At 45.0% G+C, this 20,504-nt stretch overlaps 2 protein-coding genes across 3 annotated transcripts; one reads left to right on the top strand and one right to left on the bottom strand.

Annotated features, from left to right (window-relative positions):
- Window positions 1–1,113: 1,113 nt before the first annotated feature.
- On the bottom strand, window positions 1,114–4,964 carry LOC105691441 (ATP-dependent RNA helicase Ddx1). Its single transcript, XM_048651363.1, has 12 exons — window positions 4,808–4,964; window positions 4,493–4,544; window positions 4,106–4,293; window positions 3,770–3,969; window positions 3,214–3,681; window positions 2,978–3,147; window positions 2,745–2,907; window positions 2,488–2,674; window positions 2,111–2,404; window positions 1,792–2,009; window positions 1,587–1,707; window positions 1,114–1,438 (listed from the first exon to the last, which is right to left on the bottom strand). The coding sequence occupies exons 1-12, from the start codon at window positions 4,821–4,823 to the stop codon at window positions 1,302–1,304; spliced, it is 2,214 nt and encodes a 737-aa protein (XP_048507320.1). The 5' UTR covers window positions 4,824–4,964; the 3' UTR covers window positions 1,114–1,301.
- An 83-nt stretch (window positions 4,965–5,047) lies between these two features.
- Window positions 5,048–19,329, top strand: LOC105691433 (histone acetyltransferase KAT7). Of its 2 annotated transcripts, XM_012409895.3 has the most exons (13): window positions 5,048–5,217; window positions 5,515–5,974; window positions 6,052–6,294; window positions 6,366–6,716; window positions 6,799–6,975; window positions 7,051–7,333; window positions 7,440–7,734; window positions 7,843–8,111; window positions 8,220–8,406; window positions 15,750–15,843; window positions 17,922–18,068; window positions 18,402–18,508; window positions 18,860–19,329. In XM_012409895.3, the coding sequence occupies exons 1-13, from the start codon at window positions 5,200–5,202 to the stop codon at window positions 18,980–18,982; spliced, it is 2,754 nt and encodes a 917-aa protein (XP_012265318.2). In that variant the 5' UTR covers window positions 5,048–5,199; the 3' UTR covers window positions 18,983–19,329. The 2 variants fall into 2 exon arrangements, 1 of the variants encoding a protein (XP_012265318.2); XR_007277258.1 differs by lacking the exons at window positions 15,750–15,843; window positions 18,860–19,329.
- The last annotated feature ends 1,175 nt before the right edge of the window (window positions 19,330–20,504 follow it).

Raw genomic sequence — 20,504 nt, 5'->3', positions numbered from 1 at the left:
TAGGAGACGTTTGACGGGAACGACTCCGATAGACTATTCAATAAATATTTCATTCATATTCTGTGATGATTGTCTGGATATACATATATTACGTCTACACTTAAAAACTAAACTAACAGATAACATTTATTACTAGTTCGTATAAATGAAGAAAAAAAGGAAACTATTCGAAAGGAGATAAAACAAACAAACTATATTAAAAAGCTATGTATAATAATTATACGGGACTGCAATACCTTCGAATCTATAAATAAGAGATCAATAGTGATAGACGCGAGGGATATTACGGCTCATGCTACGAAATGATTCAATAACACGGAAAGAGCAAAATAATAGTTAAGGTAATAGAAATCATACTAATAATAATAGTAACAATAATAATAAAAATAAAATAATATAAATAATAATAATAATAATAATGACGATGACGAACACGACGACGATAATAATGATAATGATAATAATAATTACAATAATTATAATGAGAATAAGAATAAGAATAATAATAATAACAATAACAACAACATGAACATTAATATTAATATTAATAATAAAATGTCGTAGTGAAGACAAGATGCGACTTCTGAATTATCTAGTTTATATTGTAACTATTTGTTCATCGTTGCTTTCGAAGTGTAAAAGTTATGTGTAATTATCATACATATAGGTATATTGTATCTTTGAAGAATCATTCAGTAAATTCTAAGGATATAGACATATATGATATAAATTATATTACGAAAGCAACACAGCAAACCACTGTACCATACGATTGTGTAACTAAACTAATAACATGATAATATCATCATCAAATTATGATAATATAATAAATACTTACCGTATATCTTATATAAGTTACCAACACTTTTGTAGTATCCTGATGATCCACTTCACCAGGAGACTGACCAACGTCAGGGATTCCTTATTTCACTATTGATAATTACTGCAATTTAGTTAGTTTCTATATAAACGTAAAAAACCTGATTGAAACGAAAAATATAATGTACTGTACAAAATCTTTCAAGAATCTTAGGTTTACTCTGTGCGAACTACGAATTTATGGAAACTAAGGAGAATGCGACTCGTCGATGTATTCATTCATAATTTTGAGACTTTGGTTTTACATTTATTATTAATCATTTTATTAATCATACACAAATTTATAAATTAGCCACACTGTTCTACATTCGAAATTCATAATTGAATTGGCGAGCAAAAGAATATTTAACCGTGACAGCAAGAATTAAACTCGTGCTGGCATCAAGAATAAATAGGCTGGAATCACAGAAACTGCGATCACTTCATGCACGGGTGGTTAAGAATTGTTTATTATTGTTCAGTTGCCTCTTCAAATACATCAGCTGTGCCTGTGATTCAAGAGTCGCCAATTGCGAAACAATTGGAGCCATTTGTGTCACATGATTCTTGTAATCGCTCCCTAAACAAACATCAATGTCACCACTTGGAATTTTCGCTTATTAACACAATTACTTAGAAGTCAGGTGATTCTAAGAGTAACAATCATCCTCGCTGATGATTGCATTGACGTATTTTGAAATTATTAGGGGATATTGCTCTGTACTTACCAACAGCTACCTTCTTCTCTCCATAAATGACTTTTCCATCAAACTCGTTCACCGGAATTTTGATATCAGGTTCCACCTGCTGTATCGTCACATTCAGGTGGTCTTCGATTTCCCCTAAATACTAAGAGATATTAACAGAAATGTCAAATTATTGGCTTCCGGCACAATGTACTCTGAAAATAAAACATCGTGGAGACACACTCACTTTGATCTCGTTGTACCAGATGCAGCAGCCACCTTGATCCGTTAGATTGACATTGCTGCACCTTGTCCCTCTGGAGGAACACCAACTGCCGTGATACCAAACCTTTTCTGGTACACTGCCCACTAGAGAGATGGCTAAACCCATTCTTTCAGCTCTACCCACCCTCCCGATCCTATGTACGTAATTTGACTTTTCATCCGGTAGGGTGATGTTAATCACTGCGATGAAAGTAGAAAATGAGTGTTAGTTTTACGTTTATCGAAAATATAAAATTTGGACGATTGATGTGAGTTGGGAATGCAAAATATCTAGAACTCACTGAAAGGAAGTCCGGTGATATCTAATCCCCTAGCAGCAACGTCGGTGCAAATTAAAAACTTGACTTCCTGTTGCTTAAACTTAGCTAGGTTTGCCTTACGCTCCTGTGGATTGCGATCTCCGTGAAGACACACGCACGAGAATTCGGCACCTCCAACACTCTTGAGATATTTCTCCAAGTTATCACAATCAAGTTTAGTCCGGCAAAAGATTAGCGCCCGATCCATTTTATGTTCCTTTATCGCTCTGACACAATATTCTCCTTTCAAAATTTTGACCGCTTCGGATAGAGTTTCTGTAAATTAAGAAAAAGTTTAATCGATGTGAAATTCCTTTTTTAATTCGATTCGACATGCTTATTTGAAAAGTAGCGAAAACCTGCTGTATTGTTTCCTGGCTGTACATTATCCCGAGAATGTACTCCGTCTGTTTGAACGTGCCATTTTGAAGTGTACCAAGATTTATCTTTCTGAGGATCTACCATGACCACTACGTGATGAACAGTTTCCGGAACCGCGTCTTCGCCTTTGAGGTCAACCCATGTCGGAAAGTGCATCAAACGCTCCTAAAATGTTTCTTAGTTAGTTGATGCGAAAGTAGGTGACACTGACAATTGAATATATCGCTGCCCTTACCGCCAATTTTTTGACTTCAAAAGCGTGTAGAGTAGCTGAGCAAACGATCATTTGCAATCGCCTGCCATCACACGTGATCTTTGGGATTTGTCGATGCAGACGGTCGATCAATTCTGTGTATCCCTGTTTCAACAACCCGTCAGCTTCATCGAGCACGAAAAATCTAGAGATACAAATTATTACCGAATCATGACACGGGAATCGTTCACATCCACAATAAGTCATTTTCCTACCTGCATTGTGTTAGAGACATATAGCCACCCTGTATGAGATCTTCCAATCGACCAGGTGTTCCAACAACTATGTGAACCCCAGTATTGAGTACAGAAATTTGGTCTTTCACATTGACTCCCCCAATCACTAGTAGCTCTCGTACTACTGGATCTTTCAGATGTTTTTTGAACTAGAACGGGATATTGAAATAGTTATGATGTGCAAGAATAAAAATTAAATTCAAGCAAATAAACACCTTTTGTATTTGGTTGAAAGTTTGCTCAGCCAACTCGCGAGACGGTTCAATGATTATTGCCTGTGGGGCATTATTGGATGGTTTTAGATTATCTGTAGTACTCCTGCTTCCTGATACAACGTTGTCTCGGATATATCCTTTAGGGGCGGTTGATACGGCAATAAAACCTTCAGGAGGCTGGTGTTTGAAAGGTTGAGCACCAAAATTGAATGCCATTTCGGCATTTTTCAGAACAACAGCTGGATAAAAGGTCAGCAATTTTTGCTGGGCAGATAAAGCAAATGCCTGGCCTAAGTCGATACCATTTTTTGTGAACCGTATTTCTCCTTTTGTTAAGTCCAACAGGCAGCCTATAACGTCATGCATTCCAAAAGGCTCGCCATAGTCATCAAACTGCCTGGCATTCGACTTTTTACCAGTTCCACCGAACCCAAATCCAAATCTATCTGTACCCAAATCCAGACTTGCCTGTAACAGGAAAAATGTTTTCAATTGTTGGGCCAACTCTCTAATAATCCATTAGCAGCTGTCATTCTTTTATTTTTTTGTTACATACATCCTGACTGGACCAACCGACACGACAGAGTCCCTCGTCAGTGACTGTAGCTTCGTAGTAAAATTTTCCAGTGCCTTGCACACCCTTTGTTGCACGACAACCATGCCATTCACGTTGTTCGCGACTTTGACATCGTAAACCATCTGGGGTTACGGCTAATGCCGAGCCACGGTCAAACAAACTCATTGACCAGTGTGGAGCTGAAAAAGTTGGAATTTGTAATGACTTTTTCAAATTTGTGAGGAGAAAAAACAGAGAGAAAGCTGATGATTGGAGTTGTTTCATGCATCTTATCAAAATTTTGGGTTGAATTTTAATATCAGGAGGGGGTTTTACATGATAGTGCATTGATTTGTGATGTCTTAGTCTTGCCAGACTCCAAATCTTTCAGAGTTTCCCATACAGTTTGCAGTATTGGTAAACAGAAAGCTCCTGTTTTGCCACTCCCAGTTTCTGCAGCCATCAGAACATCTCCACCCCCCAGGATCAGAGGAACTGCTTCCGCTTGAACATCTGTTGGTAATCTGCATAAACCAAAGATTAATTGCTTAGTAATTTGAATCACTGATTGAAATTAATGAACAAGGCTTCATTAAATGATATATTCATGCAACAGCGTTTACTGCCTTAATTTTCCATACACTGATGCATAATCATTTGTTATCCAATAGACCCTATTTTTGATTATGATAGTTATTTGCAAAAGCTTATAATTCTTCTTACGTCCATTCCATGTCCTCTACTGCTTTGGCAATTTCGGGTAGTACACCCATTTCTGAAACGCGAAAATTTCAACTTTAATATGTCATGCCTTTGGAATTGTAAGTCATTAGAATATCAGGTTGAGGTAGTTTGTTCGATTCACAATTATGAAAAAATATCGAGTGATCATTTGAAGATGTTCGAAAGCCTTGTAACAATATTAATTGAAACAGTAAAGGACGAATACCGGGTACGAAAAGGTTAGCCTTTCGAACCGGATTTTGTGAAACATTTATCTTAAATAAAGATATAAAGACACAATCTAGAAATACGCACCCTCGAACGCCGTCATCCCTAATATTTGTCGTTATCCACGTGAAGGTAAGTTAAATGTTTCGTTCTTTGATTATGTTCAATTCGCTAATCTGACACCAATCTGACACATTCCAGCTGACCGCACTGCCATGTGTATCGCATCGTTGCGGGAGGCCGTCGATTGTATAGTTGGGAATCGATTACTTCTTCTCGTTTTGGCGATTGTCCCATCTTTGGTTCCAATTATAGAGATTAGTGGAAGTGTTGATGTGAATGTTGCTGTTTGAAACTCTGTTGGTTTGTGATAAATATTCGGAGTTTTTTTTCAGTGAGGCATAAAAAATGCACTGAAATCTCATCAAAATGGAATCATTTTATTCGACTTCCATGGAAATAAAGTTAATACCCGAAACATGACGCCAAAACGTAAGGTGAGTAATTTTTTAAGGGGGTACAGTTCGTTTCCAGGTTTCATAGGCTAATTTTCTCAAAACAATGCACTGATTTACTATCTTCGATAAAACTTTTTCAGTTCTTTCCTCTATAGTCATTTAACTGCCAATAATTCCTTTTCCTATGTTCGATGAAACTTAACCTATAAATCCACAACCAACATTAGAGGCAACTACAATTTGCAGTCTAGGGTTCTCTTATTTGTAAATGCAGTTTATTTCAGAAAATCAGATCCATGCATTAAATCATCTGATCGCTAGTTACTTTTCTGACAGACAACTAGTTCGGAGTCAACTTCAAGCAGTAGCTCAGGTTCGTCGTCGAGCAGCTCATCAAGTTCTGGAAGTGAATCAAGTTCGTCCGACTCTGAAAACTCCAGTAGTTCGGCAAATAGTCGAAAAGTTTCCGATTCAGATAAAGCGAAGAAGAAGATTTCCTTAGGAGCTGCACGCCATGGAAAATCTAAGAATGAAAGTAGTGGCGGGCCACAAGTGGAAAATAAGACCAAGGAAAAGATTCCACCGAAAAGTCGACCTGTTGTTTATTCCTCTGAATCAGAGGAATCCCCGAACAAACTCAAGTCTACTAAAAGAAAAGTTCCTGTCAAACCCAAGGCCACTGCTACAGTGGCTCCGGTGATGAAGACTCAGAAAATTGCGAGCAAGGCACCACCGCCAATTGGTAAAACTGGAACTGGCAACAAAGTTATTCCAAATAAATCTAGCAAACCGTTAGGTACGTTTTCCAACCAATCTCTGCCAATAAGCAAGTTCTTAAGAAATGAAGTAGCTTTTATTTTGGCAACATTACAGGGATTGTTGGTAGTACAAAACCTTCAGAAAAGATTACTAAAATCGCAGCGGAGCCTGTACAGAAAAAGTTGAAAAAAAAGAGTATATTCAGTCCTGAGAATAGCAGTGAAAGCGACACTCCAACACCGTCTAAACCTGCTGTACTTAAGGTGGCGGGGCCATTAATCAAGGCAGCAAAGTCGCAGCAATCAAAAGTGAAGGGAGGCGAGGTAAAACCTAGAGGCGTTTTAGCTAGTAGAGCTGGTAAGTCCCTTGTGAATCAAATTTAATTTTCCCAAGTTGAGTAACCAGAGTTACCCAACGAAACCCATTAGCGTTGGTGATAAAGCAACAGCAGCAGCAACAACAACTACAACAGCAGCAGCAGCAGCAGCAGCAGCAGCATCATCAGGAAAAACAGCAACACCACCACCACCACCAAAAATCGGAAAGCTCTGCAAGCTCTAAAAGCTGTTCTGGGGGATCAGGATCTTCAGGTTCAACAGAGAGCAGTTCTGACTCAGAATCTTCAGACAGCCCAACAACTCTACAACCTCAGCATAAGAAAAAAGAACCGCCGTCAAATATTGCAAATGTCTCTGCGAGTGGACCTGCTAAAAGGCCAACCGCGAATATTGCTGCTGTGTCGAATCTCAGCAAACCACAAAGAGGACCAAAACGCCAAGGTATGGACTGATACAACAACTTATCTATTATGTCAAAGTCTTCTGCCCGATCATTATCCAAACCATTCCCTCCCTTGTACAGATCTAATCAAAAGTGAAGATGAAGGTGATCTTTCCGACACGGATAAGGAAATAGAAATTGGAGGTAATGGGCCAACTAAAACAACAAACAAGGGGAAACGGAAACTGCAAACGCGGAGAGGCAGTAAACTATTGCAGTTACAGACCAAAACCACTAGTGATACTGAATCTGATACAGGTAATTTTGTCTTATTCTAAAACTTTTTAGATTTATAAAAATCTGGAGCTTATTTTTTTATAATCCTGTGCACAGCTGAGAGTAAAAGGAGCACAAGCAAATCGCCAGTGAAACGAGCAGGACCAGGTACCAGTGTTCGGCATCATTCAATAGTTGGGCGAAGTGGCGGTGGGGGTGATTGTGGCAGTCGGGGTCAGGATACGAGATCATTAACGCGGACACGCATCAGCACGAAAGAACGTGAGTGCCCTTTAGCTCTGACCTGTGATTCTCGTGGCCATCTTTCAGGACGATTTGACACTCATTTCACCCTCGAAGCTTGTCCTGTATACCACAATACTACACCGCAGGCCTGTGTGTAAGTATTTTTACAGTCATTACCTTAATTTTGAATGTGTGTCACCAAACGGCAGAGTGGTAACTTGCCCCATACTACGAATAAAATGTCATAACCGCTTCATCAGGGAATTTTACAAAGAGCGAAGAAAACATGAAGAGGAAAGAAAAAAAGCTCTATCAAGTTTGGGAAAGAAATCGCCAAAGGGTCTGCATCAGACCAACGAGCAGCGTAATTATCAGCTGAAAGTCAAGGAGATGCGAACAAAGATAAAATCTGGCAGTGGTAGTGGTAATGAGAGTGCAAGCGGAGGCGACCATCAGGGTATTGAAAAAGATCGTCAGCCTAGAGTAGCCAATCTCACTCCTGACTACGACCTCAAACTGTTTATGGAAGCTCAAGCTATCGCTAGCGAAAAAATAGTGAGTATATATTTTGACCAATCAGACCAAATTTCTGAAAGTTAACTGATACTATTCCGATTCAGCGTTGATCACGTATAACCAAAAATCTTTCTCGGTATATTTAAGGAGCGAGAATTACGGGAATTGGGTAGTGGCGATGGTGGTGAAAGCAGTGGTCGAAGTTGCAGTGGGAATGGCGTTGGTACCCGATGCGTGGAGATGGGTCGTTGGGAAATGGAAGTTTGGTACCAAAGCCCTTACCCTGAAGAATTTAGCAGGGCACCAAAGCTTTATCTCTGCGAATTCTGTCTCAGATATGCGAAGAGCCGTCAAGTGCTACGTCGACATCGCGACAAATGTTTGTGGAGGCATCCGCCAGGGCATGAGGTATACAGGTTAGTAAATATACTCGACCTATCAGATAAAACCTCGAAACGGGAAAACTATCGCGTTCGTTAGCAAAGGGAAAAACGGTGCAAATAGTAGTGTCATTTTTTTCACAGAAAAGACAAGATCGGGGTCTGGGAAGTGGATGGGAAACGGTACAAACAGTACTGTCAAAACTTGTGCCTTCTCGCCAAGTTCTTCTTGGACCATAAAACTCTGTATTACGACGTCGAACCTTTCTTATTTTACGTGATGACGATCGGTGACTCGGAGGGATGCCACACCGTCGGATATTTTAGCAAGGTAACGTTCCGTATCTGTACTTCCTCTCGTAAATAGTCCGTGTGCCTGTAGAATAGGTGCGCAACACCGAATAGCTATTAAAAAATAAAATGCTATGAGAATCGATTGCAATCGGTTGAAGAATAATCAACTCATATTCTACGGACACACGAAAGAATTTTCAGAAACTTTGAAATTTGAAACATTGACAAGTTTTTCCTTCATCCTCGGGATCAGCCATTTCGATAAACTCGCGCGTGTTGGCCCTTATCGAATTTTAATATGCTTGTCAGTGTAACTGATTATGCGATACGCATGTAACGGACTTGGTCTAGCGACACAATCTATAATGAAAGGAATAACTGAATATTTTCGACCATGAGCTACCATCGATCTATGCGAAAATGCCCCCGTCCCCCTCGTTGTCGGAAAAATGAGGTATTTCCGTTTCAACGTCATGCGAATCCGATATTCCATGAATTTGTTTACCAGCTTCATGCTGACTCATCAACATGCATGAGAAAAATTAAAAAAAAGTTACTGATGATCTTCGGTATTTGGTCGCGATTGCAATGTCCATTTCGTTTGGCGAATTTGTGTTTCAAAGTTTCACGAATCATCGATCCGGCAGAGGCTCCCAACATTTATTATTTCATGAATTCGCCATTGATTTATTATCGTTCCCCCGCAACTGTCTAGTCTAGTTATTTTTGTCGACGGTTTGTTTCAAAAAGAGTCGAGTATGAAATTTGAGTGGGCCGAATGCACCCCACGAAAATTCCACACTTCGATCCAATGGTGATGATTGTTTTGACTGAGGAGCCCATTAGTAATTTGATTTCATCGTCTATAAATGGGATCAGGTGGGATCAGGATAATTGTCGATTCATAAGACTTTTGAACCGAATCACGAGCAAACGACGGACGATCAATAGCAGTTTCCTGAATATTTTCCAGTGCATCGTCGTTTCGCCCGATTGAAGTGCAATTCGTAGCTAAACCAAAGACATGTCTGATCGTCAATACGAATGCTCAAATATCGCGATATCGCGTAGGTATTATGAGCGGTCGATTCCCTGCGCAGAATCACCGCCCTCATATTCGATCCTGTTCGTAGACTGCGGAGATTCTAATACTCGGCGATGGTGTGTATAAGCTGCAACGTCTAGACACCTTTCTACCACAAGCAGAACCGCACGTTCTTCCTTGGTATGCGAGGCATCGATCGAAATTCCCACGCTACGTTCGTTATCTCGCTCCCCAACAAATGCATGCATCACAGGGTGGATCCAGAGGCGTGTTATAATAGTCGGATATCCCGCATAGCGTGGTACGTGCGACGTGTATTCGTAAGAAGTCTGACGAAGTCTCGGTCCACCACTTTTCCCGCTACACCTGCCGGTGTTTTACGGTCCGAGTGGAATTGTTGAATCAACGTTACCCGACGAGTACCCGTGTACACGCGTACCGAGTACATCGAACTATACCTATACCTATACGCGAACAGTTGACATTAGTCGATGACTCCTCGTACCGCAAAACCGCACCGAGGCCCAACTCCATAGTCGATAATTGACGACGGTCCTTGGTTCGCTGGGAGGGGGGTTAACCCTGGGCTCGGACGGTTCCTACGTGCGGCATTGTTGAGTCAAAATCTTTATCGACGTTCAATGACCCCGACCCTGGCTAGACGGCGGGACGTTGCCGACGGGGTTGGCTACGGGACTCCCGCCCGTGACTCCATCCCCGTTTCCACCCCCGCCCATCCTTCCAATCGAGCCAGGCAACGACCTAGGAGGGGCACCGCGCAAGGGGCGCTAGGTGCTCGCGTTGGGGTAGGGTGAGGTGGACTCGGAGGGTGTGGGGCGCGACAGGGAGGAAAGGGGAGGGCGTAGCCGCACGGCGGGTCGTCAACCTCTCCGTACTACTACCACCACCCTCGATACCCACGTAACGACGACGCCGACTTTGTCGATCAAGTCCGAAAGGGTGTGGATGCGGTGATTGGCGTTATATCGCATCGCTTTTATAATACGCGCATTCGGCGTAACGCACATCGTTCGCGGTCTTTATACACCTGTACCATTCTATGTATAATCCTCCCTACGTACTCGATTGTACCAGACATCTCCCGATGTCCCTTATACGCGAGTCCTCCGCTCCAAATGATTTCGTACCGCAGTTATAACTTGGACTTGATGCGGGCGATATGATTTACCGTTCGCTGGAATTCGGGACAAATGCAGAGTAATCGCAGCGACGCGATCGCGAACGTTGTGGATTCACCTGATAGTTGGGTAGTTGTATCAGGAATATAAAGGGAGGGACTTGCACGTAAATCGAGGTCGAGAAAGGGGATTCGACGGGCCGACAGAGTATGGGGCCTCGTTAGATCGTCATCAAATGGACACGCGGTGCATGTGCGTAACTATGATCACATAACGGGATAATCGGTAAAACCGCGTCGTACGGACGTTGGCTAAAATTAGAACGGTCCAGCGGGCGATAGTGCGGCACATGGCGATGGCGATGGCGACGACGGTGATGGCTGGGTATCGAATTAGCCGGGTGAACCGATGCCGATGACGAGACCGTACGGGAGGATGGGGAAAGAGCCGTTGCGACGGACGTCGTCATATCATACGATACGATATCATGTCGTACCGTATAGGTATATCCCATAGCGTACGCTCCGCTTCGTAACCCGATGTTCGGATGTGGACCAAGCCAAAGATAAAGATCTACGTAAAAGAGAATCCCAAGAACAACGGATCCGTGTCACCCACAGAGAATGGGACGTCCAAAAAGAGGGAAGAGCAGAAGATGAGGGTAAGGAATAAAGGAAGGTCGACGGAAGGGCGACAAAAGAAAAAAACAAAAAAAAAAAGACGGGCGACCGGATCGAATTACGCTTCGCGCGCGCGACTCCCTCGGGGGCTAATTTTCAACGAGGATCATGACTGGTAGTCGCGGTGCCTCTGTTTCGGTCTAACGCTACTCCACCCTGGTGATGGTGTTGCCGGTGCCGCAAGATGACACAGGGCGGTGCACGCACACGGTGCAGCGCGACGCGACGCGACGCTACGCTACGTAGAGGTCGTCGATACACGCGCGGCGCCTCTCCCTCCGACCTACGGAGGTTGGGGTAGGCTCGTTTGCTCCTCTGCGTCCCGACGTCCCTCCCCAACTTTCCGCCGCCTACCCGCAGCGGAGACCGATCGATGCCAGACAGAGTTCTGTTCGCACTACCAAATCCCGCCAAATATGCCTTCGGAGTCATTCCTCCCTAAAGTGGGTGGAAAGGGTCGTACCACCGGGCGAGTCTAAGCTCGACAGAATTAGGGGGCGGAGCAAAGATGGAGATGGAGACGGAGACGGAGACGGAGACGGAGGGACAAATAGAAGGAGCCAGAGATTGTCGGATGAAAACTACGAGACTGTTATAAGAAGAACCAAGAATGATAGAGGGACGGAACATAATTCTTCACGTCGCACTCCGAGGGCGCTCTTATATACGTATAATACGTTACCAGTATCGTACGAAAATCATGCCCCATCGCCCATCGTCGTGGCGAAATCTTCGAGTCTTCCTCGGAGAAAAGCTTTCCCTATTTTCCAGCCACATAACTCGAGAACGAACAAAGGGGCTGATTACCGTGCCGGTACGAGTCACGTGTGATTTTGATTTTTTTTTTTTTTTTCTGTTCACCTGCGCGGTGGAAAATGAAAAATCAATTTCGGTGCAACGTCTCGGTTTTTGTCCCCGGTGTCCACGGCCGCAATTATTCTCGCGGACACCCCGTATCTAATAAGGAACGCTTTGTTCGGGATAAGGAAAGTGGAGGAGGAAGCTCCACGCGTCTAAATATAGGACTGACCGTCCGAGGCCTCACCGCCTCTGCCTCCGCTCCGCTGTAGCGTTTTAGCTCCGTTTGCGTTCGGTATTTCTTTCCATCTCGTCATCTCCATCTTTACTTTCACTTTCTCTTTCTCCGACTTTGTTCGATGATCAACTTATCGTCGTGTCGTCGGTGCCGCTACGCCAGTCGGTGCAACTTGACCCGAAGCTCGCTGTACCCGCAGCTGTAATACTCGTGGAGTGTGGCTACCGCGCGCTACGACCACGCGGGAGAGGAACCCTGTAATTAGGTACAGCGACTGAAAAGACCCTCCACTCGGTGTCTTATTATTAGTGTTCCTCGGTAGACGTGGGACAACGCTCACTGCAATTACTGCACTTCTACTCCGACCACCTCCCCCCCGTCGGAGTCCACCGGCCAAGACGATTCGTCTAAGAATTCCAAATGCAATCCATACGCACAAAGCGTCGAATTTTAGTTGCCAAAAAAAAAAAACACAACAATTCCGTGTCGTATTTGAACGTGGTTTATATATACGGCGAATTGATAGGCAATTAAAATATTCGCTCTAGGAGAGACGATTGGTGCGCAAACGTATACACACATTTTGAATCTGTTATATTTTGCATGCCGACGCTCATGCTTTTCCCCGAGGTGTTTGCCCTCGAGGGGAATGTATCGGATATACATGTATATTATAGACGTTCGGAACGTAGTCGGTGTTGCAGTTGCGACGCGCAATGTTTGCCGTAGGTATGCATTACTTTCACACCTATTATCGCACTCCGCATATTATCGCTTACGTACATCTAACGACGAAACTAATACTTACAGGTATACACGTCCAATCAACAGATCTTGTCCCGGACTCGAAATGCAGTTGAGAATTTTGCAACGAGTCTTCCTCGTATGCGGCGCGATGCACCGCGGAGCGAGGTTCATTCACGTGTCCTTCGCCGGTTCTGAATACGGTTCGGAGTTTCCATTTTGTAGCACCGCGCGTAATATCTGCTATACTTATACCGTAGGGTTGGTAGGTGTGTAGGTTTAATTACAATGTGCGTACGTGTGTGAGAGAATAGAACCGTGTGTATAAATTCTATAAGACGCCGATTACATCAAAGACTCGAGCGAATTGATTCTCTTGCGCCGTGACTCTACTACAACCGTATACAATAATACACCAGATTTGAGTCACGGAAAGTTCATAAATATTAATTAAGGTGAATCTAACTCCTATTTTGATGCTGTTTATTGCTACTGGACTTGAATCCGATAAACCGTTGCTACGCGGCGTATGGCGCGCGCTTTACCGGCTATCCACGTATACCACATACGTCGTCGTACACGTATACGTATATACATACCGACATCCGCACACACGATATTCCACACATCGTGAGCTCGAATGAAATACATACTTTCCGTGCGTGTACGCACACGTATATTCATCCGTTTTATTTATTTACTCATTTATTTTCGCTTTGTATAAGATAAAAGTTTGACGATCTGCACATGTAACATAGTATACATATAATGGAGACGCCGTCGGTGCGAAAAATTTTCAGCTCTTCGGCTCGTAACTCGGAGTCGCGGCCCTCTTCTTCTCTTTCCCCGATTTCCCCGCGACAAGAAGGACGCCTTACCCAGACTTTGGGCCTCGACGAATCGAGTGACGGGGGTCGGGGACGACGGGGGTTGAGAGCGAGCGGCGACGCTGCCCCGAGCCGCACGTAGACTACTGGCCCAAGGACGTCGCGGGGCCCAGATTCCGTCGGACCTCTCCTCGCCCCCCTCCCTCTCCCTTCCGAATCGCGCGCGGCATCTGGCCCCGGGTATACACCTCCCTCCGCCAAATTGAACGTGTGTTCGCTTCGAAGCGCGTGTAGTCCGGCCGACTGCGTGAACGTACGTACACACGTGTAGATAAAAGTTGCGCGTGTATAGCGGGGGGATTTAGCGGTCATAACCCAGCCGGGCAGAGGAACGAGCCTCCGAACTCCTTCTGACCGCGCGAGGAGGAGGCGGCTTTGTCCTTCGACTACGCCCTGTGCCGGACGGTCACTCGCGATCACCACAGTCGATAGTTCTGCGTGTGCGTGCGCCGGTGTATATATATTTATACGTACGTACAACGACGTCGAGTCTTATATGTATATATATGTATACGGGGAGTTATTCGCACGGGTGTGCGAACGCGGTGATGATTGTGTTTATGTAGTAAGTGCGTATATAGTTAGCCAGTTGGCAACAGCCTCTCGAGCTTCCATACGTCGCGTGTCGTCACGGGCGTACCAGATAGCGTAGGTATGTATCCGTGAGTTTTGCACAAAGTACGCGTGTAAAATATACTTACACGCGCACACGTGGATAATAGGTGCGTACGTGGGTCGACGAGACGTTCGAAAATCGCACACGCGTACAACGCTGCGAACGAACCGACGAGTGGGTCGTGATTTCCGCGAAACTCTTGTTCGCGTTCCCTCCCCCCCTCCCCCTTCCCTCGTCAAAAGTGCAAAAACTGTCGGGCCGCGCGCCCTCCCGACCTGCGAAGGTGCGTCTTGACCGCGCCACGACCGGTACCTCCTCAAGGTGCCCTTCTACCTCGATATGCATCCGTGTACACGCGGATGCGTTGAGTGTGTAGGTACAGCTATCCGCTCAAAGACTTGGCCACACGGGAAATTGCAGGACATCCCAACGGTGCTGAAATTTATCGTATACACATGTACCGGGTGAGGTTTTTTCAAACCTAGAGATCGGGAGGAGCTCGATTCGGCAGATATAATGCGTTCGACCTCGACTCGACTTCCTCGTCCGTTGAACGCGCGATATTTTTTTTTTGAGTCGATTTTTCTCGTTATTCCAATTTTTCAACGATGCGACGCGCCGACCGGCCGAGAAAACCGAGAACGAGACTTCTCCTGTTTTCGGAGTTTGCGATGACGCACCCAATGTGTGTATATAAGCCATTCGAGATGCACTGCGGAGAATGCCGTGCACCTCGAGAGAGGAAATAATTGTCGTTGTTTTCTTTTTCTCCAAAAAAATTTCACGGGGATCACGAATTTTAATTTCTTTTGACCGCCGCAGTGGGCGAATATATCGAATGTCGGGATGTGTACAGGTATAATGTCAACGTATATTTTTCTGTCATTTTGAAAAAGTTACAACCGGTCCGGAATCTCTGTAGTTCTCGGTTAGCTGCACGTAGCGATTCGTGACGATAACAGATCGTCTTGTGAAGCGTCGAAATGATTTCATATACGTTTACTTCAGATGCTTATTTAGGTATTGGTCACGTAGTCTTCTACGTATCCATTTTTTTCGTCATCGCCGATTTTCAGACGACGTAGGTTGAAATCGTGATAATGTAAAAATCGGCGTTGCATCAATCGTGACGTTGAATCCCGACCACCCCGTGACCTAGGCTAACCCTGACACATGCGACACACTCTACCTCAATGACCGAGTTGGCCGACTGCAAAATTTTTTTTGTTACAGGAGAAGAACTCGTTTTTGAATTACAACGTGTCTTGCATACTGACACTGCCCCCCTACCAGAGACAGGGATACGGACGGCTACTCATCGACTTCAGTGAGTTCATAACTCCATAAATCATACGCTCCATAGTTATTCATATTCATGTATATCACGTATTTGCTGCAGTAGCCCCGCAACCGACCCCTCCGTTCGCTACTCTACGGACTCGAAAATCCCTCGATTTATGTACCATTTCCCCGCCCTCCGGTCATCCTCTTAATCTTATTGCATGCGGCCCTGTCTCATTTCGGCTTCTTTTTTTTTTCTACCCGATCATCGTTCGCGTCGAATCTAATCCCCACGGAGGCTATACAGGATAACGTCGAACTGTATCAAAGGGACAAAATCAGTCAAGAATTACAGATTCTGTTGGAACTGCAGTTAATATTGATAATTCTAACGGTTAATTTCTATCCCCGTGACGTCATTTTCATTGATGCCGCGTATACACACACACGCGTCGAGTATCGCGACTCGCGACCGATGTGCGCGGCACAAATACGTCGGAGGGGGATGGCAAAGACTGGGAATACGGAGAGTCGACGTATACGACGCGGTGTACGCGACAGGGAGGGTGCAGACGGGGGTGCGTGGGGACGAACGAGGGGCAGGGGGGGGGGGGGGGGGGTGGGTTCTGGATACTGCGGATAGTGGAGTGGCGTGGAGTGGAGCGGAGTGTTTAGCGAGAAGAGCGACGCCCCGGCGTCTCGCCGCATCGACCTGGCACCGGCACCTCCGCCAGAGCAGCCCACCACGTTGGGCTCGGGTCTCGCGTAGGGCTGCAATCGCGTGACCTCCCGTGACCTCGCGCACTCGATCCGTCCACCGCGTCTCGCCTTCCGCCCCCGAATCCTCATCCTCGTCCTCGTCCTCGTCCTCGTCCTTATCCTCGTCCTCGCTACCGTCTGTCCCGAAAGCCCGAAGTACACGTTATATCGACTGCGCGAAGAATACGGACGGTACGGAGGAAAAGGAGGATAGTGGAAGAGGAAAACGAGGATAGCGGAAGGCTATGGGCGAGATGATAGGGGCATCCGGGGCGAGGGATGGACGGAGGCAGCGGTAGATGGGTGCTTACAATGAATGCATTCGGAAGATAATCGGGAAATCGGTCGGTGCCAAGAGAGCTGGGCGTTGAAAGTCGGACTCTAGTCGAGTTCAACGAACCTGCTGCGAGTGTCGCAACCGTATTATACGTATAATATACATATATACGTTATACATCTACGAACGGGTACAGTGCTACATCTATTCCGCCTCATGCACGTACAAAGTACCTACGTACCACACACACAGACACACACACACACACACAGACACCGACGTCCACGGGCTGCATGAAAGAGACATCGCGCTCGGATCTACACTGCGGTATTACTGCGGGAGTATAGGATTCCTCGTACGAATCAGGATCAATTTTCCAACGTCCGTGTACGCTCAACCGACTCCTTAATTCTTCCATTAGAAATACTCGGCCCAGATGTTCCGTCGCGAACATATCGAGAAAATTGATCAACTTACACACCGCCGTACGTACCCAATGCTATATCTCGGGATGCATTTCAATTTCGCATTTATCACACGCCTACGATTAGCGGAGCGGCGGCGCTTTCTCCCTCATCGACGATTTCAACGGCTCGGGGGCAACGAGACTCCGATCTGACTATATAGGGCGTCTAGACTCGCGCCCCGATATCCGTAACAGTCCTCGCCTCGGTTGTCCGGATTCCATCGACCCTCTCGCCTCCTGAATATTCGACGATACTCCAAAAAAAGACTCGAGACTCACGTGTCCCTCTGTATGACTTCGATCTGTGTCAGCGCCGGGGTACGAATACCCTCGCGCTTTTCGACATCTTGCAACATGCATACGTACATAGGTAAAATTTTCATCTGCGAGGCTGTCTACTTCACTACTGCTGACCGTGCGGTACCGCAGCGGTAATAATTTCAACTGTCTAGTTCGACGACGTACGAATTTATCGTGCAACAACCCCTCCTCCCTCGGAGAGAGGAGCAGAACCCGCCGCGAGGATCGCCGGCGATCAGCTGACGGTCTGAAAAAGTCTCGAGGAATCCGATCGATCCGTGATACGTCGTACGATTATAGCGTGTACCTTTGTTGGCTTCAGGTTACTTGCTCACGAGGGTAGAAAAAAAGATCGGCTCCCCGGAAAAACCTTTGTCCGATCTTGGACTGATTTCGTATCGCAGTTATTGGAAGGACGTGCTTTTGCAATACCTATGCAACTTCGGCGGCAAGGAACTTTCTGTAAAAGGTGAGTCATTGTTGAAAGTGAAAGGTGGAAGGATCGATTGTCGCGTTCGCGTGAATTTTTTAAACTCGGATAAAGATTCGAAGAGATTAAGCTGTGTAGCGCTCCAAATTGAACGATGTCGAGATCCTTTTCTGGTAATATTGAATGTGAAAATTAGAGCATCAGAAAAGGTGATGCATTTTGTCTCGACCCGAATCATGGCTATTGTTCACTAATCGAGCAGATAAATTACTTCCAATATGGCGAGTAAGAAATTAATAAGAAAATCTCTGACGATGAAAGAATGAGAAGAAAGGATAGAAAAAATGATGTGAACAAAAAAAAATGTTCCAGACATCAGCAAGGAGATGGCGATCGATTCTTACGATATCGTGAGCACCCTGCAGGCGCTTGGGATGATGAAGTACTGGAAGGGTAAACACATAATACTCAAAAAACAGGTGAGCCATGCGTCTCTTGCAATTTGGCTAGTTTTCGAACGCTGCAATTCTCAAGCCACGTTTCAATTGTGTTTGAAATTCTCATTTTGAGATGAATTAGAGAGACAAAAATACAGGGCAGAATTCCGACATGGTAGTACACTCGTCTGACCAGTTAGGTAGAGCTTTTTTTATGTAAAGTCGCCAAGACATAAGGTCTCACAAATTTTCTTCCACAAAAATGCTGAACGGTTATTGAAGGAGAAAAATTTTCTCCGCTCGTCCAGTCGACGTTGGCAGATATTAACTAATTTTTACGAATTCTCTGAGTCCTCACGCACGATTGAGGTGTAAGTTTGGCATCGCTTTCAGGACGTAATCGACGACTACAAGGAGCGAGTGAAGCGGCGAGGTGCCGCCTACAAAGAAATCGATCCGGAGTGCCTCAAGTGGAATCCCTTCCAGGCGCCAAAGACGCCTTCCGCCTCAAACTAGTCGCTCGCCGTTCCCCTTCGCCACATGCCCTTTTTCAATTGTTAACCACCAACTTTCAGGCTTCACCAGGTACGTATACCTATTCACTCCTTCGTTTCAATTCGATTTTATCCTCATCCCGTTTCCGGTCGCGGTCCCCACCCACTTATAGTCCTCTTTCAACCAAATCGTTCGGCACGAGGTCCAACCCGTTCATATCGGTATGCGACACGTTTGTTCGCGGTTTTCCAATTGACCATGAACTTGTGTGTTCGATGTATATGTATGTACATATACAGACTCGAAAAAGTTCAAACTTATACGATATAAAAATGTTTTATATTTTAATAAAAGATTATCAAACAAAATATCAGCGTCCGTAAATTTTCATCGTCTGTTCCGTCCGTGATTCATTGTGTGAACTGAATCGCAATTACCGATGCTGGAAAATGTCCATCCGTCACCTCAACTTCCGATATTATAACCCTCGACCTCCTAGCGTTATACGCAGACTCGAGTCTTCCGCAAGACCTCGACGAATCCGATACCTCAGCATCAAAGAGGTATAACTCCATGTCTATGTATCACAACGTATCTGGAAGAGGAAAATGCTAAGTGACCGCGACCGTATATACCTGCGTCGCAGGTCTCCATTATTTGATTGATTTATAAATTATTCCGACCTCAACGGATTATAACGGAGGTGTAACATTGTCCGAGGAATTGAATATCTTCTCGCTATACATACCCAACTCAATGTAGAGAATATACGTGTCACTTGTGTACGGTATTTTAAAACGCTTCGAAGTTGTGATTTCGTGTGGTTTTCAGCTGGCCCTCCGATCTCGTTAAAGTCGCCGCCGGTAGTTTCGGGCACTTTTAGCTTCCGCTCGGCGCTTTATCTCGTCAGTTATGTAAGTACGCGCACCGGTGTAGGTTGAGAAATGGTACACGAAGCTTTTCGCCTCGCAGCGGCAGGTATTAAGGTCCGCTGGTCGGCCTACCCGTACGTTAAAATATTGACTCACCGAAGGCGAACCCTCGACTCAACCCTAACTACCGAGGGGGTTAAAGTCTGCCACCGTTGCAGCTTTACACCGGGGGAGCGTGTATGCGGCGAAGCACGGGAAGTCGGGAAGTCGCCTAGTTCTTGGTCGATATACGATATACCCTACGGTGCCGCGCATTATACCCGTCACAATGCCCGAGAAGTAACGCCCATGGTAATTAAAACACGCCGATTACCGATATGATTGTTCCCCTGTGAGTTATACAATGAGTATTTATGTGCGTAACGTGATACGTGACCATCGGTTCCGTGTTTCTACATGTGACACGTATCCATCAACGTCACGATGAAACTCGGGCAGAAAAAGCTCGTCTTTGAAATGCTTTTAGTAATCTTCGAATGTCCGACTCGTCTCAAAATCTGAATAGTTATACTGTGGTAGAAAAAAAAAAAAATAAAGTCGTGGAAAAAGAATTGGAATCCATTTTGAAGTTGTGAGGTTTAAATTTGTATTTACACTAGATCCGATAGCTG

This window comes from Athalia rosae, chromosome 2 (assembly GCF_917208135.1).
Source record: "Athalia rosae chromosome 2, iyAthRosa1.1, whole genome shotgun sequence".
NCBI lineage: Eukaryota > Metazoa > Arthropoda > Insecta > Hymenoptera > Athaliidae > Athalia > Athalia rosae.
The sequence above is the reverse complement of the archived record's forward strand: the minus strand, read 5'-3'. Positions and strand labels throughout refer to the sequence as shown.

What these genes read in the sequence shown, in the direction of transcription:
- LOC105691441 (XM_048651363.1), bottom strand. An exon ending in TCGGTTGGTCCAGTCAGGAT is followed by an intron (nt 3,682 to 3,769) that starts GTATGTAACAAA and finishes TTCCTGTTACAG; the next exon opens with GCAAGTCTGGATTTGGGTAC. An exon ending in AGAGAAGAAGGTAGCTGTTG is followed by an intron (nt 1,439 to 1,586) that starts GTAAGTACAGAG and finishes ATGTTTGTTTAG; the next exon opens with GGAGCGATTACAAGAATCAT.
- LOC105691433 (XM_012409895.3), top strand. An exon ending in CCAGGGCATGAGGTATACAG is followed by an intron (nt 8,112 to 8,219) that starts GTTAGTAAATAT and finishes TTTTTTTCACAG; the next exon opens with AAAAGACAAGATCGGGGTCT. An exon ending in ACGGCTACTCATCGACTTCA is followed by an intron (nt 15,844 to 17,921) that starts GTGAGTTCATAA and finishes TGTTGGCTTCAG; the next exon opens with GTTACTTGCTCACGAGGGTA.